This window comes from Plodia interpunctella, chromosome 13, assembly GCF_027563975.2.
Source record: "Plodia interpunctella isolate USDA-ARS_2022_Savannah chromosome 13, ilPloInte3.2, whole genome shotgun sequence".
In the NCBI taxonomy this organism is placed as follows: domain Eukaryota; kingdom Metazoa; phylum Arthropoda; class Insecta; order Lepidoptera; family Pyralidae; genus Plodia; species Plodia interpunctella.
The window spans coordinates 3121578-3147008 of record NC_071306.1 but is presented as its reverse complement, the minus strand read 5'-3'; the positions used below and the strand labels follow the sequence as shown (position 1 = coordinate 3147008).

Here is a 25431-nt window from a genome sequence, read left to right as displayed (position 1 = left end):
AAAGTCTAGATTTACAGAATCCGTCTCATGTGTATACCTTTTCAGAAAAAATACTTAGGACTTGTTTTACCACTTTCTGATATACTATTACATTGAAATCTGACAGATATACTATATGCTGCTGCTATAAATCTGCCTGAAGTGATTGGTCAATTTGCCCTACTTGTGAATGGATATGTTATGTAGGCATCAAGTAATTAATCAACAATTGGAAACAGGCCCATATTACGATATATACCTGTGTATGAAATTCTTAGGAAAATTAAAAAAAAAAGTGTATAACATAGAAATAATGATGGCGGTTTATACCAATCCTTTGGTTGGCAAATTTTCAAAATTCGTCTGTTTGGCTATTTCTTGTCAAGAATTCCATTTTTTCTCCATTTTGAGAGGGTGATTCTCCAAATAGTCCGGTATCGAATGTTGGGTCGCCGCCAAATGATGTGCATTACGATGCAATCTTTTTCGAATTCTAGAAAATTCCTGGTTAAGGCTGCGTTCGCTCTCAGCTATGATTAAAAGTTTAATTGCATTTTGTAAATATGATTACTACATATGATTAATACTTACGTCAATAATGCTTGTTTTACTGCTTGTATTTTGTAAAATAAAGGTCAAATAAATAAAACATTAGTTACTTTAGATGCCTACTGATCTACATTAACAACGGAGATATGTACAATTCAAATAGGTTACACATATAGGTACTTAGGTCTTTTTGGGCCATAGGCAATTCAAAATATTCGCAAGCCTTCTTTGAGAATAACCTCCTTAACTTTGTCATTCTATCTCGGTGATTTATTTACCATGGCGGCGAGATCTTCGAGGAAGAGCTAATTTAGTGTGTATTAGGTAAGTTAGGTTATATATATTGTTTCTGTAACTCCGATTACACGCCGTGAATAAGAACCTACATATTGCTCGCTTTTAGATTCTCGTTAATAGATTGAATAGATTGTTACTCAACTATTCTCTCTTATTTTACTTACTTTGAAGATACTCTCATAATTGTCGGTCATTGGATGGGTGGTCAAAAATGTATTATCTTAAGCTGCTCCTCCATGCTTCAGACCCGGTTGTAATTGCAGTCATTAAAACCCGCTAATCCGCAAAGGGTCATGGGTTCAAGGCTCTACTACTTATCCATCTGCTGTTAATGATGATGATGATGATTACAGTGCTTATGTAAAGACAAACCTGTAGTATTTAATTTTGTAAAAGTATTTTAGTTCAATAAATATCTACCTACGTAATTTTCACAGTAACCTAAAAAGTGCATAGAATGAGATAAGAATTAGGCATTATTAGTTAATTTTAGACGATTACGAAATGAATCTGTTAAAAGTGAAATTGCCAAAACACTTTATTAAACACTTACAAAATACTATTACTCCAATAAAATGTTCTCATCCAAGGAAAACATAAAACGAAACAAGCCAATTCTGGCCCCGTTAAGGCCCTAGTTCTAAATTTTATTACAAGCTTGTTAGGACAAGCCCTATAAATTGCTGCACCCTTCTTATTATTATGCCATGAAAAAGGGTCACGGGATTAACTTCGAATTTATATATGTTTTACTACCTTGGTGGAAGTAATAAAGTTACAGTCTCACAGGTATAATAATGTCATATGGTAAATACCTTGAGACGTAGTTAGTAATTTGGGATTAAGAGTTAGTGAGTGGTTCTGATACGATTGTGTTTTCTATGTAAGTATATTTTGATTTTGATAAATTGGATAGGTGTCCATGTCGATGACATTAAAATTTAATGCCATTTTAATTGACTTCCTAAAAAGGAGGAGATATGTTCTTGAATTTTTATGTAGATATGTTCGATTTTTTTATTAATTATTGTCTGCGCATTGTATTAGTAGGTATGTACTCCATGGGTCTACGATTAAATGATTATTTTTCCATTTACAACTATGTTCCTTATCTGTATGCTTATCACTAAAGAAAAACACAACTGAATACAATAAACAATATAATTAAGAAAATAAACGACAAACTACAACAAAACAACGGAATTAAACTATTCAAATTACCAATGCTAAATTTTCGTTATATATGCATCCGATATTTCTTTTTTAAATTGACTACTTCTATTGATCTTCATTTGTCGAGCGTTCGTATATAAATTAACCTTTATATCTGGGTATGCAGCTAGCAGATCGGACCAGTCCTGCAGTCTAAGATATACAAGGTCAACCACCTGTAAAAAACATATCACATTCATCTTCCACTTCTGGCCCACCATTTAAACCCACCAACATCGAAGATCATTATTTATCTTATGATTACTAAAGCTTCCAGCATGAAGAATTTAGTAAAAAATCAATGATAACTGAATTGGTTATCAATTGTTGTAATTGTAACAAGTTTTTTGAGGTGTAATAACACTAATTTCTATTAATATTAATTATCTCTAAAGAAGAAATCTATCTAAAGAAGAAAATAATGAATGTGGAACACGGACACATGCCGACATGAACGCACGTTAATTGCAAAGTTTGAATGAGAGATTTTATTTACCGCAATGTTCGCCGAATCCGTTAAAGTTTGGCGACCTGAGGGGTTAGTACAGGTTTGCATTTCACTTCTCATCATCGAATCGAAATGAGACGTAACGAATCAATCACATTGCAGTGTAGTTGTCGTTGAGTCACGATGGCGCAATAATTGGTTCGCTGCGTCTCACTTCGAATCGATTCGATGGTCAGAAGTGAAATGCAAACTTCCCCCACTGATCAGCTACATACCGTCCGCGTGGTGTAAGTGAATTGGTATCGCGTGTTGGGGAACAATCCAGGGATGAGCCCAAAATACCCGTTTGTGCTCAACAAAGAGAGGAATTTCCTTTCAGTACTGAAACATCAAATATTTTAGTTAATAATTTCTTTGTTTGTTTCAAACCGTAAAGTAAAAGAGACGATACAATAAAAACGATACAAAGACGGAGTTATCGCAGAAATTGATTTCTTCCATTGTCTCACTCATTACAAATCGTTTGAATGTGTAGAGAGAAAGGATGATTTCGCTAATACTTCTGTTCACTAAGGAGGCGAGATCCCAATTCTTGGTAAGAGACAATGCTATAGCTAACTTTATCTTGCCAAGAGGAGTGCTCTCCCTGATCAGTATCTGCCTTGGATCCACTTGGAAGACGTTCAATAGTCTGCGAACTTAAGTAATAACCTAATTCACAAAAATAATAAGAGTGCAGCGTCTCTCCCCAAACAATGGAGCACCTGTTTTCCAGCCCCCATTTCCCTAACACGTAGGTATTAGGGAACTGGGCCGCCATCAAATCATCCTGGGTGCAGATCCAGGATGACTTGATGGCGGCCATCGATAAGGCGATAATAATGGCAGAACACTTCAGGAAAACTATTTCCTTTTAACTATTATACATTAGATTAAGTTTGTTACTCAATCTTTTGGATTTCAGTGAAGTTTTGTAAATTTAATAACAAAAATTAAGGCGAAGTCTGCTTATTTGGATTGAGCAGAACCCGGACAAACATCAATTATTACGAGTATGTTAGGAAATATTGCCAATAAAAAACATTTGAACATTTTCAGGACTACTTAGCTCTGAAACGAGTTGATAGCACTTAAGGCAGATAAATTAAAAAATCTTATATACACACTCCGGCAAATTTAGTTAAATCATAATTATAATCTGTCGCTAAATTATTTCTACATCTATATTAGTAGAAAATATTCAATGATAATAGATAGTGATAAATTAATTACGTTTGAAAATTTATCCACTTTTCCACTTCGCCTTCATGAATAAAGTACATAACAGAATACATATCACCTTCTTGGACTATGCACTTTCCTAAAACAAAATTAGATTTTTTCACTGTCACTGTCTTGAAAACTGAGATTTCTCAACTTCATTAAAAATACCATATAGATTCAACTTCTATCATTAAAGACATTTGTAAAGATTGACTAGGCAGAGACAATAAAAAATCGTATTGCCCACCAGGGAATATCACGACTCTTCCAACTCTGGCCACCAACTGACTAGTAAAATAATCAGGTAGTCGTCTAAACACGGTTGGGGTTAGTATGTGATGCAAGTAAAGAGCACTAAGGATCTCTTCGCGAAGACAATGAGGTGCCTGGTGCGCCAGTTCTGGCAGCCAATTGCCTGAAAAAAACAAAAAAGAAACATTTTTAACGTTCCACAGTAAAATAGGTCATAATCTATAAACATTAGTATTTGCATTGGTGTGTTCTGGTTTGAAGGATGAGAGAGGGAGTAATGTTTATAATTATAGGATACTGTGGCAAAAGATCCTAGACCATAAAGTAAGTAACGCACGTGTGACACCTCTGGTATTACAAGTGTTGACATGAGTAGGCTGCGGTCTGTGCTGTGGCCATCTGGTGGGCCGCATGTCAGTTTGTCTGCATGGTAGTATAAAAAGAAAACGTATATTGCATATCGCTAGGCAAGCTTACTCAAAGTAGGAAAAGGTTTTTCGTCGTTCATAATAATAATTAATAGAATGTTACGTGAAGCCCACCTCTTTGCCGATCCCACAAGTGCTTGCAATATTCAACTACAGATCGAAGCAGAGTTGGGGAGAGCCCACTATATTCTAGATACTTGGTCAAATTTATGACGCTGAAGTCATACTGGTAAAGTTCTCGAAACTTGGTATACACCGCACTAACAGCCACGCTCATAAGCCATATATCAATCAAATTTATTATGAAGGCTATGAAGATCTTGTAGTAAATTTGAGTAATGTTCAATTGCATGACCTGAAAAATGCAAAAATGGTACTACAGTGACACAAATATGTGACGAATTTCTAAATATCTGATTATTGGATGAGAACTTGGTTGGCTAAAAAGTTCTGCAGACCTGAATTTGAGTTACGTTCAATTGCACGACCTGAAAAATGTGTTTTTACCAAAAATGTAATAAATTTCAGTTATTTTTTGAATCTACAATTATTAAATATATTAAATTATATTATAAATAAGACAGGAGTTCAACTAGGTAGATTTTCCGCAGGAAGATCTGATCACATTTTAGGTTTATAAATGAATAATGTGAAAATTTCATACAAATCTATGCCAGTAGTTTTGATTAGGATATTGCATAGGATGGCTAATAGAACAAGCGAGTCACCATGGTATGGACAAGATGATCGCTGCCCAGAAACAACTGCAATACCTGGAGCATCACACGAGGGTTGGCGGCTTTTCATGAATTTGTGATCCGATCGGGAATATCGCGTCGCAGAAACTTAGGTTTTTTATGATCGTACTGATATAAAAACTTACACAATCCAAAGCATAATGTGTTTGCAGTAATATTACGAACGTTAACGCCACAATGTAGTCAGCTGCCCAGTGCTTTGGAACGATAAAAGTAAATTTGATGTTTCCAGAGGAGTCCAAAAAGTTGCGTGTGATTCGGGCGCAACCTAAAAATTTAAGCAAAGCTTTTAAAACTTTATGATACGTTCGACTGAAAAAACAAGTAGACAAGTGTTTTCTGCTGCAAAAAAAAATTACCTTCATCAACATTGAGTTAATATTTTTTCTTTTTCACAACATTTAAACACAATTAAAAGATACTAGCTGCGCCCCGGGGCTTTGCTCCCTTGGTAATTTCGGGATAAAAACTAAAAATCCTATGTGTATCCCAAGTTGTTTTCTACCCGTGTACCAAATTTCATAACAATCGGTCCAGTAGATAATGCGTGAAGGGGTAATAAAGAAACAAACTTAGTTTCGCATTTATAATATTAGTTCTGTTCTGATTGGGATTTTACTACAAAATTTATTGTTGAATTCAGACATTATTAATTACTAACGTCTCATCGGGACGATGTCGGATGTCGATCAAAGATCACAAACTATCGAGGTCGTATATCAAATAGGCTATGTCTATGATGAAGAGTACAAATTTTCATTTGTCAATAAATGATTTTTTACATAGGTAATTTTTATGTGTGCAAGCGATAGTGCGCTTGCGTACTATCCTAAAAAATTTGTTGTAAGATTTGAACAGAAAAGATTATCAAAGCCAAATATCCCGGGTATATATTTTCTTTTCCGTTGATTCATGTTTTGTATGAACGAAATCGAAGATATGTCCAGAGTATGGCGTTAGTTCACGTTGACAAGATCAGCTAGTCAACCGAAAAGTCTGCTCGCAAACGACACAAAAAGTATACCTACTTACCTCCTTTACGCTGATCAACCATTGTCCATTCTCCGTAATCAATGCTTTGATTATAACTAGCAGTAATGTTTGGGAGTTGTATCGGAAAATTAGCTAAAACAAAGTCTTGTTTTATACACCTACGTAATAAAAATATTTTTCTATTTTCATATAATATATTAAAAGTTTGATAGCGTTACAGTCATTATAGAAAATGGCAGTAGCGATATGAATGAATCGATGAGTATCACTTACGTTCTCTACATGCAAAATATATCCATCCACAAGTCATTAGATGTATTAGTAATGTCAAAATTAAAAATTTCAGTGCAATTGAAGCCCATTGGCTCTAAAAAAAATAATTAGTCAGATAAATTTTAAAATATTTTGTTTTAAAAAGCAAAGACAATGTTTATCTAAACTAAACTTTATCTTGTTTTGCCATAAATATTGTTACAAATAAAAACATTTTTTTATTATCTCACATTTACACAGGCTTGCTCTAAAGCAAGCCTTACTATCTAAAATTGACTATAAATCATTTCAGTGGATTAAGATGAACTCCGGAACATTCGTTTCTAACCTTCTAATGGTCTTGTTAAGGGGCTCAACTGCCTTCTCAAGAATGGTACCTAACTTGATACTTTGTGTTGATGTTTTGATACCTTTTTCACAAAGATACGGCTCAGTCACTCCTTCATGGCTAACATCCCAATAAACCATCTGTGAAGTCGGATAGTGCTTGCGTTGTACTCTTCTTTATAGTCGTATTCCTCATGGCTGAGGGTCGTGGTCATTACGAAACACATACAACAACTTTCTTGGCATTATTAATGGAGTAGTTTGCCATTGCCTTCTCCATTTCACACACAAGTTAACAAGAATCAACCAGTATGCAGGTTTCCTCACGATGTTTTCCTTCACCGGAAGCAAGTGGTGGTCGATGAAAACTACTATACATGAGTCAGATAGGTATACAAACTCATATGGTACGATAGGTAGGTAGGATTCGAACCTGGGACCTTTCGATCCACAGGCGGGTGTCTTAACCATTACACCACCACCGCTGCGTTGTACTCCGTTGACATAAATACGGTCAGTTTGTTAAAATATTGCTTAATTGTAAAAAAAATAGGTACGTAAACATTTTTTTCTGTCTTTGCGTTAGGATTTTATCCACCGCATGCCAATGCCGAGGATTTAATAAAATATTATCTTCCATATCTACTTTATGAAATGCAATGTCAGCGATTCGGTTCTCTTTATCACTCTATACTCAGGAACTCTATTTTAATATCACAAAATATATATCAAAATATTAGCGCCAAAAATAAGAAAACACAATGAACAATCGTATAAAAATGACACATTCCAAAAATAATGTTTTGGGTATTTTTAATTGAAACAGTATTTATGGCCTGACTAAGTATATTCATAAATCATATACCTTAAAGGTTCTGCAAAAGTGTTTATAGAAGTCGTAAAACTGATACAAACGGAGCAACCTGGCCAACCGAAAAACCCAAGAATTGAACAATAATGAAAGTAAAGGCACCATCATTGACAATAGATTGACGTACAACCTCCAGTCTTTAAATAACCGAAGCCCCACTTTATTATATACGCATTTGTCGCCGACTATTTCAATTTCCAACTAAAACAAAGAAGTCAGAAAAGCCATAAGTAATTAAGAACTCCTTCTCATCAAAATCTGAGAAATTATAGATACTGTACTTACATTGTAATATTGAATGATAGTATGAATTAAGTGTATGAGATCAAAGATGACCATGATGCCGATATACATTTCGATAGAAGTGGCTTCCTCAGGCAGGATGAAGAATATCGCAGTGAGACAGGTGGCGCCGGCGGGCGCGATCAGCCACGCCACGTACAGCCACCGGTAATACCAGTTGCCTCTATGTGCTTCCTTTGCTGAACGCATCCACTGAAAATAAATACATTTGTAATTATAGAAAAAAGATTTTTATACAACTTTTTTTAAATTTGTACTTAAATTCTTAACCTGTATCTGATGATATACATTATCCATCAATAAATAGAACGAGGTTCTTTGTAGGTTATTTAATTTCAGATGTAATCAAATTTAAATAATGTTACATACGAAACTAAGTTTGTTCGTTTGTTTGTTTGTCACCGTGGAGATAAGGCTCTATCTACTTAACCAATGTTGTTTAAATTTTGCATAGGTACATGTAGTTTGAAGTATGGAGAAAGACATAAGGTACCTTTCATTCCGGAAAATTAAGGCGGGCGAAGCCGCGGGCAATAGCTAGTAATATTATAAATGCGAAAGCTTGTGAATCATACATACACTTACACACATACATCCGTATTATTATAAAATAATAAATACAAGTATCCGTATGTATTATTGTTACTCTTTCACTTGAAATTTTGGACGGATTGTTATGAAATTTGGTCAGGTGATCCTGCTGAATGGAGGTTACTAGTACGGAGGTTACGGTTACCTACACGATTAATTTTGATTATTATAAAATGTGGTGACGTTTTGCCTTTTGCACCATAAAGCATAATATGTTCATATTTATAAGGCAATTTCCAGAAACAATGTATTTATCTGTACATACTTTTAATTTTTTTTGAATAGATACAAACTTACTGGCAGTCTTATAGTTTTGCGACCTCTTAATATGTATTTTATAGTATTCATAGGGTTTTCGTAGAAAACTGTTTTTGTTGCTAAATAGTCAAATTGCGATTCTGGATTCTCTTCAATTCTTCTTTTGATCTGAAATTAAGTTTTAGATAACAAATTGCGTCACCGAAAAATTCACATAAACAAGTAATGGTCAAATTTTGGATAACGTAAAAATAGCTTCTCAATCTAAAATCTCAACGGATGTATTTCGACTAACTAATAACTGAAATATATGAAAAGAACAGTTGGAGAAAAGTTTAGATCTTACGTCATCGGTGAGTTGCTCATTGAACTGCTTGATCGTCAACTGTAATACATCAGCGTACCCGTCTGCTTTGACGCTTACTTTGACGGGACGCGGCGTGGTGCCTGTAAGCTGGCCGAATATGGCTCCCTGATGAGAAAATACTTTATTAAATATACAGGTACAACTAGTTTTTGTTAATTCATAAACAAAATTGTATAATTCATAAACAAAATTGTATAATTCATAAACAAAATTGTATAATTCATAAACAAAGTTGTATAATGATTAGGTTTTAATTTAATAATCATGGTCCAACAATGGTGATATAAAGTGAGTGGTGTCGACTAAATCACCTTAGTCAAAATAGCCAGTTTCTCTCCGCCCTGGGTCACCACTACTCTGCCTCTGTGGACTACGTATATGAAAGGCATTAGGTGTTTTTCTTTCATGATCTCTGACTTCGATAAAAAGTACATTTGCAGACTCTGACTTGACATCTGACGTTGAAATTGTTCGCCACCTTCTAGTATGGAGTCCAGAACAGAGTAAGTTCTGAAAAAGTATTACATCTAATAACCGAAAAAAGTATTTATATACTTAGTTATAAACAATATTTGTGTTAGAGCGTTAACGAGTTGAGTTACACGTCGACGATTGATGATGACCTCCGTGGCCTATCATGCCGGACTGCTGCACTGGTTCGATCCCCGGTCAGGTCAAGATGGAAAAAGATCTTTTTCAAACTGACCTGGGTGGAGATAACTGGCCAATTAGATACAAGTAAGTAAGAATGACTAATAAAGGTGGGGCGCCTTCAATGGGCAGGACATGTAGAACGCATGGAGGACGACAGAACACCTAAGATGAATATACCTAATATAGTGAAGATGGTAAAACGCCAAATTTTCGATCACTACTTTCGTGCCTATTTATAATTCACTAGTCATAAAATCCACGTTAACGAAGTAACGGGCATCAGCTAGTATGTAATATGTAACATTGAGTAGTGTACAGGCAACCGCACAGTGAAGCTACCCGGCATATATTCAACGGGAATAGCGGCGAATTTCCAATGATTTTAGATGGCTTGATATGCTGTTGACTATAAAGATACTATTACTTAACGAAAATAAATGATAGGTACGTACGTTTTGTAAAAATAGTAACTCAGATCTTGCCTGAAGATTATACCCAAGCGTTCAAACGTTAAGGTATGTACATTTAAGCCTTTGGTCCTAAAAGAAATAAAATTACAAATCATTTTCCGGGTTAACGACTTCATATTTATGACTTTCATACTTCAGCTACAACTACTTGTATGTTTTAAATAATAATGTAAATAATGAAAGCTGTAGTGATCTCAGAGGAGTTTCTGGACGGCGTCTTAGAGGTAAAGGACTTCATTGACTGGTTTATGGTTCGCATATTGAAGGGGTTTGACAGACTTGATACACTTATTAGGTACATACGCGCTGCAGGTCGGGTGCAGCAAAGTTGAAAAGAGCAAGTCCTGAGATCAACTCGACGATACTACGGGGGATCACGTTGTCGCAGGTGGTTGTTTTGCGTGGTGATCTGAATATGGTCTCGTGGTTGAGCAGTTTGAGGATAACATTGCAGGAAAAAAAGGAAAACAGATGTATTATTTAATTTACCTTATCCACCAGTAACTGAAGTGAGCCATCGTTCGCGTAATGATCTGGCTTTCAACTCTTTCGGCTTTTAAAAAGCGCCGAAGTTGACATACACTGTGTTGGAACAAGGTGTCGGTTCTCGATATGAGGACTAAGACTGTCAAAGAGTATGCTACGACGAACCTAATAACAGAAAGGTTGTGAGAACTGATTTGAAAGAGAGCTCGAAGTCGCAGCGAGGAGCTCGATGAGTGTTTCTTACGCTCGATCTACAATAGTGGGGCAGTTAAACCATTTTTGCATTGGTCGGCCATTGGATGTGTGACCAAAATTGTATTATCTCGAGCTCCTTCGTGCTCCGGAAAACACCAAAAGCCGTTAGTCCAGCTGTCTCTAAATTTCTTGAAGTTATTTCTCAAACATGTAAAAATAAAATAATCTAATATAATCGTAACAAGATTAATTATAATATTTAATAAAATACCTATCTATCTAAAGCTTTATCTACTACGCCATAAGCAATAAATTGGTTTGTCACATAGTGGAAACGCGAGTGGCAAGTACCCATCCCTATTATTGGACACTCCCAACACCGCTGCAAGATACGATTTCATTGCACACTATTTCGACATTCATTTAGCAATATCGTTGTACAGTGGACTTTTTATACAACATTTACCAATAATTTATCTTAGGTTACGTCTTTGTACAATTACTATTTGACATAGTTACTTACCAATATGTCGTACCTAGGATAAATAGGTTTACTGCAACGAGTAAATTTCCTTTCTCCTTAATCCGATACTTACCCAAATTTAAATTACTAAGACCAGATTGTGCCAAATTAATACTATGGGCAAATAGCTGAAAAAAATAATATACTCGGTGTAAATACATAATGAGTAAGTTCTTTATATAATACAACAAGACCTAGAGGTCTGCTTTTAACTTAACTTGAACTACGCGCGTATGTGTGACTGTGTTAAGAGCTCCGTATTGTTTTATTCTATTTAAAACTGCGAAGATTATTTTTTGAAACGAAACCTACATCACAATAAAGCCAGTATAATGACACGTATACATATACATCAACTGTAAATATGATACCACACATGTAAAAAATAACGATTCGTTGACTAATCTTGCACTGTCTACATATAAAAAGACATCCGAGATTTAACGGATTTATATAGGAAACAACAATGATATTCAGCCGTATGATATGAATGCATGCAATAATTTCCGAGATGATAATGAACAAATCAAGTAATCCAATATAAAATCACCATTGTCAATTGGCCTTCAGTTGGATTAGGATCCATCTCCATATAACTGGGCAACCAACAAGTGTCAATTTTTTTTACATTAATGACGCGGTTGTTGGAGTCGAAAGTGTACTCCACGCAATTGTTGATCAGAAAGTGACTGCCGGCGAGCGTCAATAATAATATAACTAGTTGCCATTTTGCTATCTGAAATTAAACAAAACCATTATAGTCGAAAAATTGGACTACATAACATTATATTTTATGTTACGGCTAAACACCGAAGTGCGGTAACACCTACGTTTAGCCAGCTGGATCTAGATGTAGCCTGTCTCAAGTTGGTTATTCCTAGATGAATGAAGCCTGTCGGCTAGACATAGATATAGATTCATCTCAACATAAACCTAGCAAAACTTTTTAAAAAATCAGTAAACTTGTAATCACTAAAGGACTTGAGATTTTCAAGATGAATGGCATAAGGCTAGAAGTGTCCAAGAAACACGAAGTCGCACGAATTACATTCTTAGTTTTTGCCAGTCTCTCCTTGTTGCTATCGATTCTGGTAGGATCATGGTCTCCGACTGCATATGCAGGTTTAACAGGCTACACCTATATCTAACCGGCAAAACGTATATATTGCGCCAATTAAGATTAGCCGTTACGAATAGTACTATTGATTCTACTGATAGAAATAAGCAATGAAGAATTTTGTTTTATTTCGTCGTATTTCCTATGCAGTCATCAAACTCGATAAAAAAATTATAACATTATTTTCGCTATCCCATACATACTGATGATCAGACTTAGTAAAGGAAAACTGAGTTTTGTATTCTTACTTCATAATCATCTGCAGCAAATGGCGGTTATTTAAAAATACAATGAAAAAAGATATTACCTTGATGAGTACGGCGAGCGTCGACGGCCGGTCGGCTAAATAATCGAAATATCCAGTTAGAAGGTACAGATGAGCAAACTGAGTTGTAGTGTTGATAAGCTTCAAATAGCCGTCAGGTATGCTTTTGGAAAGTAATAGTTTTAATACACTGTCCCACGGGATTAGGCCCATAAGATCCATTGTGAACCCGCGAGTGACATAGTTCGTTATAGTCTTTTGTCTTGCAGTAATCAAAATACCTTTTTCATCATAATAGGCTAACTAGAAGCAATAAGACAATAATAGCCATATATTATTTAAAACATAAATTTAACTGTTCTTCAAATGTTGCATTTATTAATTACTATTAACTTACAAACATTTTCAGTATGATATCCATTAAAGATATAGCTGTACATAAAGTCTTTATAAAATTTAAATGCCATTGGTAATAAACTCCACCTCCACCTAAAATAAGGAAATAAATTAATTCCTAACTATCCTAGTTCTAATTTCCTAACTAATAAAATAATACAAAGTAATTTGTTCCTTTTTTTTCTTCAATCTAATCATTCAGGCAGATACGCGGGCACAAACTAATCCGTTGTAACACTTCAGCAGGCCTACCATCAACTTATACAGAACGATTCCAAAGCAACTCAGTTCAATTTAGTTACCTAAAATGAATCGTATTCATACTAAAAATTAAGTCGATGGTACGAATTTGCGATGCAGTTCAGTTTAGGTCGTAAAGTGGATCGCGTTAAGAGATGATGGTAAGCCCCCTGGTCAAGTATAAGATATTTACCTATTAATGCAGCTGCAATAATACCTAATGCTACAGTTAAAGCTCTAAATGGCATCCAAAACTTCATGAAACTGAAAAAAGAAACATATATATTGAACTCAAACCATAACAAAGGACAAAGTTTTCGGCTTGTAGTTGTGGTCACAGAACGAGAATGTTGCTCTTTCCATATTAACGACCAAACTAATTAGATTGATTATTCTGCAGCTGATCTTCGTCTATTCACCATCTGTGACAGACTGCACCTAGATGTATCCGGAGGTAAAAACGATATACCTAGGTGTAATCAAAGAAGTCCGGCTGCACCTAGTCTAACTGGCTAAACCTAGATGAAGCCGCACTTCGGAGTTTAGCCGTAACACGTATATACGTATTTATCATGCATGTTCTAATGTAATTTCTTAGTTGTGGTGCGTAAACATACGCGACATACGGCTAGTGGTTACATGCGCTGCATGCTTGTAGTAGTGCTCCTACGGAGACTGTGCAGCTGTGATAGTATCCAATATCAGCTTGATTTCAGGAACACCTACCACTTGGTGACTCTTTTTATGCTAGGTAATACCGCTTTTAAGTTTACATAGATATATACTAACTTAGATTTTGGATTAACATGTAAATCGGTGTCTAAATCAACAATGTTTTTTCTTTTTTTGCGTTTTTGTGCCATTGTCGGTAAAACTGGCCTTGAGGGCTGCATGGCGTATAGCGATTTTCGCGCGCTAAATATACGCTCCCGTAGTTTGCGCTGGTACTAAAAAGTATAAAAAAGATAAATAGGTATTTATTAAAAGAAAATATTGATAAACCATGATTCGCTGGTAATCCAGTTTTGACGAATGGTGCTCTTTGATTTTCTACTTATGTACTTTGCTTATGTTAACGATTTTTTTAAATGTTCTTTCATGTAGCAATTACATATTATATTGTAAAATTTGTAAAATAAAATTGTGAAATAAAATATATTACCTTTTTAATTTCAAACAAAGTTTTTGAAAAGTGGACTGTAGAGTAATGTGATTTGAAAAAAAGGAAAAATATTTTTCTATTGGAGACAGGAGTTGATAATAAACAAAATCGAAAACGGTGGCATCAAAATCTGTGTAGTAAATTTCGTAATGGAAAACTAGAATACTTTCTAATGTAATATTTTATCTAGCGTAGCATAATTTGTCTAGATTACTTTTTGGTTCTCGCTAATGAATGAATCAAATTGATGAAAATGTGATGGTGGAGTAAGTTTGCGGATCTTCCTGTGCAACAGGTGCGCTTGTTTCTTGTTGTTCTTAACTTATTAGTCATAAATAGTTGTCAGGCACATCCATTTTTCTTTATAAATAATGCAAAAAATACTTGTTAAACACGTAAATTAAGTACATATAAAAATCATGAACTCCAATATTAAGGTATTACTAAGTGAATAATGGATTCAAACGGCGCAAAGGACGAAAGGTACATTTTTTACATGTAATTTTGAACGCTAATGTTGATGATTATTGGGTCATTTGATTATAACTCACATCTGCATGTCTGGTGAAGTACAGATTGTTCACAGTATCTAATGCTCCTGAGAATTCCTTGATTGTGCTTTGCAGACAGCCCCATTCATGAGGGAATTTTTTTATGATATTTTGAAAGTCAATTATTCCCATGTGTATTATCTGGAAATAGACCAAAATTAACTAGAATGCAAGAAAACAAAAACAAAACAAAATTAATTCGCAATTTTGTAATTATATATGTAGTTTGTGAGAAATAACTATAAATATAAAAATTGACGAGAAAAAGTGCCTGTGAAGGTCTAATTTCTGAATAAATGATTTTAATTTAAATACCAACTACTGAAAACTAGAACTTTTCCGACAAAATGGAGACATAAATGAAAGACAACGTGGAGTACGCCACGGATTATATCCTATTATTATTTCAAAGGCATGAGGACGCATAAGGAACTTGTGCATTTTCGCAGCCTTTGTGTCCGTGATGTAACAGAAAATCCAAGAGTGTCGGTCGCCTGCTGAGTAAGCAAACAGGCATGCGGCTGCCATCTTATAGGAAGTGGTCACCGCTTATAATTATATAAGTTTGAAATTGGCCATTATTTTTATCCCTCATTAGATTCAAGATTGATGACTCCGAACAAGATGGACACTCAAGCAAGTCTGACATCTATGGTTGGCGAACACCGTTCAAAGTGGAGTCAGGGCTCTGTGGCGGCAGAAGTAACCGAGAAAGCGTTCAAATGAGAGATCTCCGAAGCTATTCACGAATGACCTCAGACTAAGAGTGCAATGACATAGGTATCAACATCTGACATCACTGAACTATGGTCGTGTTGAGATTTTGATTGACTGTGACTTGCTGAAACGCTTGAAGAAATGAAAATGTTCCTCAAGAATAAGCCCAGCTTCTAAACATCGCTGAGAACTAAACATACATTTCAATCAATTAATTATGTCTTTCATTGTGGATCAAAAGCAAACAAAAATGGCAAAAGAACATTAAATATTCATTGATCTGGAGAAATCAAAGTGGACGGTTCTTGAGGACGCCAAATTAGTGGCACATGACGGTTGAAAACTTAATGTCAGGACTGTTCGTCGACGCCTCAGTAGCCCAGAACATCACAGAGCGCGCTGTGCTCCGCGTCAGGATTACGAATGGACTTAATTTAATCTCAGTCAACAGTTGCAATGTTTGATAAGATCAAAACTGGTTTTACATTTTTTATTGTTTAAGAACGTGAAATAAATAAAAAAGTGTAAGACAATAAGTGAAGTAAAAATAGCAATGGGCTGGTCACTCGTCGCAGAGAGGATAGAAGATGGGAGCTGTGTTGTTTTAGAGTTTAGTCGGGGTAGGTAGTCGCTAAACAAATGTTTACTAGCTTATCCCGTAAACTTGCAACTCGTTGAATAAAATGTTTTTAAATCAGTAATTTTTAATTACTTCCCACCTACTTATTAAAAAGTAGGAATATGATCTTTCAAAAGGCTGAAGAAGACTCACACTAGACAGAGGCGAATGGAGAAAGCTGGATGTTGCAGGACAACCTGGCCAAGTAGAAGATTAGAAAAAAAATAATTTAAATTGGCTACTAAATTGGTAAGTTTAATTGGCTACTTTTGTTTTATTTTAATATTAATCAGTAACCTCGCAATCTGTAAGTGCAATATAAGTCCGAATTGAAGGCCTTTCAAATATTGTGGCTGCTACACTAATCATATCACCAGGCCCGTAAAATCTTCTCATAACTTCTCCATTTTCGTTGTGGTACTCACATTTCACACTGCCCTAAAATATAGAGTACATACTAAAATAATATCGTTGTATTGGTGTATTTTGATGAATAAAGTGACAAATTTAAGTGTCCTCACATTTATAAAATTCTGTTTTTCTAGATATTCACTGTCTGTGTAGACTTACGCGTTTACAGACAGACAATGATTTTAAAAATTGTAGATTTATAATCTACATAGATACAAATATATACGTGGGAATGTACATAGATACAAATATATATCGTTGGATTTCCTAAAAATATAGAATGTACAAAGTTGACCCTTCTTCAGTTTTATTATAATACCATTATTTTGTTTCATTTGTTTTTTATTGTTATCTGGGTTTACCATGTAACTACAAGTAAAAAGTGAACACATCAGTTAAAAGATTATTGAATAATGAGCAGCAAACTACTAGTGATAAAATTCAATAAAATCCAATTTTCTACTCACTTGAACAATCCAGGTGACATTTTTACATAAAACACCAAATAAAAATAACGTAGAAGATTTAGGCATTATTAAGTATTTAACATTGCAAGCCAGTTCTCTAATGAGTGCAGGGTCAGCGCCGTCCATGAGCGGTGAATCGCCAATAATATTCTCGGCCACTTCACCCTGCACCTTCCAGTAAATATCGTAAGGCTCGCCTTTTAAAGTATTTTGACGAAGCACTTCAACGCCATGGTAATAATTCCAATGACATAATATATACCTTTCCAGTCTTATCAGAAGGCTTTTGTGAATCGTATGATGATGATAATAATTTCTTAATGTAGTCACAAATCTTTGATAGCTCACCATTTCTCTAAACTTTAAATACATGCCTGCCAGAAATCTAGATTTGCAGTACATAGAAAGAAGATACGCATGATAAACTATTACTATACGTATGAATATATCCAATATGTTATTTGGAAGAATTTCGTAGAGCGTATGTTCAAACATAAATCTTATCGCCACAATGACATGTTGCAAAGACTGCAGGTAACAATCTCTGTGTGGTAAATTCGGGTTGTCACAGACAATCTCTCCAAAGAAATATTCAGGTGTCAATCTTTGAATGAGACGAACCATTATAAAAGTTAAATAGGCAATAATATACATAAAAGTAAAATAACTGATGCATATTCTCAAATGTACTGGAAAAATATGATCTTCCCCTATGCTCCAATTCCGCCCGACCGTTGGAAATAACATATATACTTTAAGAAGACGATTAAACTGAAAAATATAATAGTACTGGGGTGTTCCGATCAAAAGAGCAATATTTTCAATCCACAATGCTGCGAGTACATCGATGACAAAGCTACTTTCTTTGCACCTGAGTAACATCGCCGAAGCAAAATCTTTTCTAGAAGATTCATTGGAAGATACAGATGTGCACAAAGATACACAAATATCAGCGATGTAAACAAAATCTGTGAAATATTTTACTGTTATGAACCACGGCGGCAATTGTGTGAGTGATAAATTAGGAGGAAAGGTTATCAATACGAAAAATACTATAACAACAACAAAAACATGCCAAATATAGTTAAATATTGACTTTGATGATAGAACCCACGGAAATGTATCATTGAGAAATATTGATTTCTTTTTTAACTGTGCATCATCGCACAAGACCAATTGTCCGATGTACTTGGCACAGTGATATATTGAATCTTCTGGAGGTATTTCGCATTGGACGGAAATCCGTGATCTTTTTTTATATGCATCAACGCTATCAGACACTTCCCACCATCGTCGTTTTAGCCATTCTATGCCTTCATCCTCAGATCTATCTAAACCTTTTATATTTTGTTTGCAACTGTATAATGTTCTGGCATGTCGTATTTTTTCTTGTACAAGTTTAAGAACGTTTTTTCTATCCTCAGGGTAACGGTGTAGACTTTTTAAAAAATCGGCTCGTGTAATATATAGGATTTCACAATATGTCAAACATTTTACATATATTTTTCTTTTCATAGGATAACTAAAAAAACTGATATCTCCAAAAAGAGTGCCTCCTGAAACTGACAACAGTGGTGTCGTTCCATCGTCTGTAGAAATCAATTGTACGATGCCCGATTTTATATAACATAGATTTGTATTTGCATGTGGCCCAACAAAAAATCTTGCACCGGGCAACTTGTAGTCCATACGTATTATTTCAGCGACGTTTCTTTTGAAAGGACTTGATGTCTTTCTTAATGTCGGACTGTGGTAGAACACTTGCCATGTCAAATCTTGTCGAATTTCAATTCGTAGATATCTTGGCAAGTCTAATAATATTTCAGGAGTAGAGACAATGCCACTGCGTTGGGTCCACATTAGGTTGTAGAAACTTTGAACACTGGTATATGCTGTAGGAGAACGGTTTCTACGTTTCGTTTCTTCTATAAGTTTATTAACATGTGGATGAAAAGTAGATATCCATCGTAGTGATAAAACACCTTCGCAAAAAAACTTTGGCACTAATAGAACACATTCGAATATATAGCCAAAGATCATAAGACCGCAAGCTAACAAAAATTCCACCAGCGTTAGCGGTTTAGTTTGGTCAAATACATATTTTAAAACGTATGATAAAATATATTCGTTCGCATAAAAGTACCATACGAATTTTTCGCTTATAGTTTCATTCTCCTGAAAATAAAAACTTCAATTACAGTGTCGTCTTCAATTATAATTTTGCCCATACAATATACAAAATACACGTTTTTATCCTTAAATGACGATTTTGATCAAACTCTTTTACATATACTAAGCGGAGCGGTGGTGGTGTAATGGTTAAGACACCCGCATGTGGATCGAAAGGTCTCAGGTCCATATCCTACTCGTGCCATTATGGGTTTGTATACCAGTCTGACTTATTATTTATATTATAGTAGTTTTCATCGAACACCACTTGCTTCCGGTAAAGGAAAACATCGTGAGGAAACCTGCACACTGGTTGACACTTTAGTTCCCTAGTGTGTATGCGACTACCTGCCTTTAGACGGCGGTAAGTAGTCGTAAAAGTCATGTCAGATGCCTTTAGGCGACTTGAATAAAATCTGACACCAGTGTTAGCAATAACACACTCCATATGATGACTGATATATTTTAATTTAACAATTTATTTTACAAGAATTACTTAAAGTCTTTCATAGTAAAGAAAGGGACTTCCTACCCTGCACACTTGTATGAATATCAAGAAATAAGTTTCTTAACCTTCACATAGCTATATAATGTCTGGGCGGAATCGCGACATTAATTGCAGAAAGTCTTAACAATGCATCTACAGAATGTTAAAAATATGATGTTAAAGATTTGATTTTTTTCAATATTGAAGTTTGTAATGCTTTTAAAAAGAGATAGAGCTACAACTGCGTGTAATAGATTTTGTTTTAAGCCGTATAGGTACGTTAATAACGTATTTTTTCATAGAATAATACATTATTATCATAATATTTTTTAATAATTCTACAGTAGTATATTTTATGGGATCCCTTTTATCGCATACATTTTTATCCTAATTTAATTTAGCATAACGAGTTACCTATATCTAGGCAGGGAACCTATATCTAACTAATTCTAAAAATATTTCATTTCTATCTAGACAATGAATTATAATTTCAAGAGGACCGAAGAAGATATAGGCCCCACTATCACGCCGATCTCTCTTCTATTAAGAAGTTGTACGGAAATGTTTTAATAGGCAACGTAAATTAACGGCTGCACGAAAACAAATTACTGATTTTTGTTGTACTTAATTTTTCTTGACTACCAAATTTAATGCACAATAAATATTTTACATATCAACATCTTAGCCCACGTGAATTTGATTATCTGTAATTATTCGATTGTAATTATTCTTCGTTTAATATTAATGTAGGTGTACTCAAAAGTACTCACACAAGAATATTGCAAAAAAAATATAAAAGCAAGAACGTCATGGCCAAGAGTGTAGCAGACAAAAAATAAATAAATCGAGAGCTTAACGGAATGAGAGCCGGCCGGAACCGAAAATTGTAACGGCCAGACCCGAGAACGATGTGACGTCACGTGTGTAGTACGATGTGACGTCACTCCTACATGTCATTTAGTATGGAGCGTTTGGACGAGTCAAAAAATTTTATTTTTGTCATATCTTTGAATGTATTGTCATTATCACAGTAATTTTTTCACTGCTGTTTCTAATGATATAAGGGCCTTCGAATAGTAATCAAAACAATAATTTGTCATCTAGCCTATTGACTATAAAATAGTCACGCATAAAAATTAAATACTCGGACATATAACCTTCTAGTTTTTCCCTTATTATTGTATGAAAAACAAATGAATTAATGAATTAACGGCTTAAAAGGACATCTCAATACACTGTCGTGTCAATGGGAAATCATTTTAATCATTAATGAAGTGTTTAAGGTCAGAGCATGGAATTAGTAGGTACTCACAAAGTACTTATTAAATCCATCGGTCAGAGTATGTATTAAATGGGATCCTAATATATAAAATAAAATAATAATACTTGAACTTTTAACCTTTCTTGCAAATATTCTCCAATCGTAAAAGTCACTTGTCTTGTTACAGTTTGGACAAAGTCCATGGATTGTAAGCAATATCAGCATACATGCCAAGCAGTTCAAACTTATAAAGATGGTAATGGTATATCCTATGTATAGTTTCCAATAATTATGTGTACTCACGAGTTCAAAATATTGTACAATCCTGTAAATACTGCAAAATGAAAAGATTTGATGGCTAATTTATGAAATTTGTTGTGTTAAAAAGTATTTGTTTTTATTTCCGAATTATTAAGTTCATGTGGTGATAATATTTTTTTTAATTACATCACATCGAATAGCCACAAATGGGTCCCTGCTGGCTGGCGACGAAAAAGAGGCTGTCCCAGAACAGGATGGTCGGACGATTTCGATAAGACGGATAAACACTGAAGGAGCTACGCAATGGACAGAGATGGATAGCGAAGTAGAGGGGAGGCCTTTGCCCAGCAGCAGAACACCACAGGCTATTGAAATAAAAATAACCACATCATCACAGAACAGGCTATTGAAATAAAAATAACCACATCATCACAGAAATACATTACATTTTTTTATCGTAAAAAATCGTATTAACCACTGCAATTATTTTACTTGTCCATATGGATATATATTAATAAGATAACATAATAAAGTTCAAGAAAAAATAACAACTTACATAACAAACTCTATAACATCTAAAATATTCGGCCACAAAGCTATTACGCATTGGTCTGGGGCTAGCATGTCTCTGAAAGGTATCAATGACAACACGTCCAGTAAAATAAGAAATGCCGATTTCGGGAGGTGCTCTCTTCGGACTGCTTTATCTGTAACTTGTCTGAATATTACAGTAATTATTAATTAATTTCATCTAGGAGGATGTTTCTAAAACAATTTTTTCATTATTCCTTTGTTTATAATATTTGCTTCTACAGTAGTAAAAAAAACTGTACCTACTCCCCTCTAATTTTTATTTTAAACGGTGGAGTGAAATATTTAAAAAAATTGGGTATAAGGAATTCAATGAAAAATGCAAACGAAAATTGGTTTGAGCAAAATCGATCCAATCAGGTTTCTCACAAGGAAATTAGAGGCATTAAAATGCAATGTTGCCTCCTGATGCCAATAGATCGCGCCTGGCTATGTTTGAGTTTTCGATTAAACAAGGGTTTTCTATATATTTCTTTTATCTATGGTTTTCTACATTTGAAACTGTTTTTAAATAAAATAACTATCAATAAAAATGGGTAAGATTAAGTCTGATTCGGTCTCGAAAAGGGAATTCCGTAGCAACAAAAAACTTGTTTTGCATGCATTATAAGGTTTGCGGCAACTAAATAAATGCTACGGAATCCTTAAATGGCAAGTCCGTCCCACCCTTTTTGGCAGGTTTTATTTATTTTATTTTTACATGGGTTGCGGGGGAAAGTGGCATCGAAAATATGACTGATTGTCTGCGCGAGGGCGGATATGAAAGTATAAGAGTATACAGAATTAAAGAATACAAAAGTTCCTTATTTTCTTATCCTTTATTGTGTTATGGCTCCATCGTCCGTCCATCGCGATGAAGATGATGGTATATCATAGGAAATAATAGATTGATTTTTAGAATCTATAAAAAAAGAGCCTTTCAAATACATCACATACCTGTGCACAATGTGTAAAAATGTGTCCAAAAAATAGATGCCATCAGCAATTACATTGTAAAAATAACTTATTCCTTGAGTAATAATATTCGTATCCAAGATGTTTGTACAGCCCGTTATATCAAAAACCGCTTCTATCGGTCCCTGAAAGCATTCTTCAAAGCTTTAGTAGAAATTTAATAAAGTTTTATTTCATTTCACATGTTCTGGTGTCTGTTTCAAATAAAATCTTGCAAGGGCCATGGACGAGAATGTCTCGACGCCACCGTCCCCGTCTACACAATAAAACTGATGCCAATGCATTCACTATTTAATTACAATACTTTATACTTTACTAGATTTTGCCCGCGGCTTCGCCAGTGTGATTTTCAGTAAACACAATATTTTTGTAGTCCTAGCTGGTAACCGAGGCCCAATTGCTCCAACGTCTTTTGATGTTTTCATCCGTCACATATCAACGCAAAATTGCACTTAATTTTAACGTACGTCGAAGTAGGTCAATGTCAAAAACTATTGAAAACAACGGAGCGCTACGTCGTGATAACGCAACGCGGCAATGGAGCATTGCTCTATAATAATCATATTCTTGCTGGTCCTGATTTCATTGCTGATGGTTGGGACGAATCCGCTCAGGATAAAGCGCGTGAGTAACAACATTGAATCCAGCTACCACAATGTCGCCGTGCCAGGAAGAGCTTGCGACGTTCCATGAAAAGTTCAAAATAGAATTTGTATGAAACGTCTCGTGAGCGACGCATCATTTTGCCTTTCAAGCCTGTTACGGTTGCCCCCAGTATAGTTGTTAGATAATGGCTTACAGCCATAAATGAAAATAAATATTTTTGAAAGAGACTGTTTTGTAAAATGACATGTCTCGAAAGAGACAGTTTTCGACTAGGGCTTAATGATGTAACCTTGTGGGGTGGTATATATATGGCCAAAATATGCAATTGGGTTCATACATACAAGAACACATCGCTAAATGTCACCAAGTCAAAATTTGTTTCTTTCGTAAAATGTCCTTTTAGCAAACAAATTCTTTCACAAACCTTTCGCAATATGCTTCTTTCGCAAAATGTCACACAATATCGAAAAAAAAATTGAGTTGCCTTCAAAATGCTCCATTTCACACGGTTTCCATTTTTTAAGACAATTTTTAAGTTCATTATCAATTTTTGTAGATGAAGCCTTAGAAAAATACGTTAATGAGAGATTACAAATAATTTTATTACCAGCAAGGTCTTATGGATGACACAAATGAGCACAACCAACTGGAAAATAGGATTGAACGGTATGAATATGATATCACTCCACTGCATTTCTGGCTCATCATATTCATCGTCGTCCTCCTCGAATTCTTCTTTGGTACTCCTGTTGCTCGCACTTGATTGTGAAGCTGTTAACATTTTCGAGTTGAAACGAATACGGTTATTATAAAAGATATCTGTTTATTGCCGTAGGTATTACATTTTTGTCCGACTTCTTGAATGACAGAAGTAAACTTTTTACAGAGACATCGTTTTGTAAATTCTTTCAGTAAATTCCAAAGAGAATATACACCATCACCTTCAAATGCCTGCCCTACTCGTATTAAACCTCTTTTTGAAGATTTTCTATTCTGAATATTGCACAGATTTTAATCTGTGGAAAATTGTAATTGTATAAACACTACTTTCCCCATGGAATTGGTAGGTACTCCGTCGTACTTACTAAATCCATGACTTTCCCACAACATCCACAACAGTGGATGTTCAATGTTTTTAAAACTGTGGGATGTTCTCACTGTCTCAATTCGAATTGATCACCAAAGCTAAAAAATCGGATCTAAAAAAGTTCCATGCCAAAAGTTTTGGAATCTTCTTGATCTATATTACTATTAGAGATGATACGAGTAATAGTCATAACTCATAACTCACTACTGGACACAATCAACAAGATATTAACAACCCAGTTGATCGGCGTACAACACTTAGAAAGCACACTCACTTTATACCTTCACTGCTCAAGGTTGAATAATTTTATAGAATTAATTTACTCGCCTCCCCACTTCAGAGCTAAAACAATTTCGGATAATTTGCTTTTGAATATCTTATCCAAATAATATTGCGCTATTATCGCCTTTTTCATCGTTGAGTTCAATCTATAAATACTTCCAAGTATTGATTAAGAAACATAAAGATGAAAAGTAGAAACATACTATTTCTATATTCATAAACATAATAAACAATTTAGGGTATGAAATGTCGGCACAGAATTTTAAAAGAATGTGTCTTTTGAAATTCAGT

The 25431-nt window shown here is 34.8% G+C and overlaps 1 protein-coding gene across 4 annotated transcripts; it reads right to left on the bottom strand.

Moving 5' to 3' along the window:
• Nucleotides 1-1972: 1972 nt before the first annotated feature.
• Nucleotides 1973-24675, bottom strand: LOC128674952 (uncharacterized). Of its 4 annotated transcripts, none has more exons than XM_053753971.1 (28): nt 24379-24675; nt 23148-23290; nt 22177-22338; nt 21498-21693; nt 17443-19617; nt 16862-17002; nt 15229-15369; nt 14305-14462; nt 13709-13779; nt 13277-13368; nt 12922-13182; nt 12048-12233; nt 11498-11625; nt 10783-10944; nt 10276-10362; nt 9481-9679; nt 9149-9274; nt 8842-8970; nt 7936-8145; nt 7645-7851; nt 6453-6546; nt 6219-6311; nt 5312-5454; nt 4543-4783; nt 3996-4163; nt 3758-3845; nt 2761-2866; nt 1973-2213 (listed from the first exon to the last, which is right to left on the bottom strand). In XM_053753971.1, the coding sequence occupies exons 1-28, from the start codon at nt 24550-24552 to the stop codon at nt 2052-2054; spliced, it is 6243 nt and encodes a 2080-aa protein (XP_053609946.1). In that variant the 5' UTR covers nt 24553-24675; the 3' UTR covers nt 1973-2051. The 4 variants fall into 4 exon arrangements, with proteins under 4 accessions (XP_053609946.1, XP_053609947.1, XP_053609949.1 ...); XM_053753972.1 differs by having other exon boundaries at nt 21498-21684; XM_053753974.1 differs by having other exon boundaries at nt 22177-22248.
• Between the last annotated feature and the right edge of the window lie 756 nt (nt 24676-25431).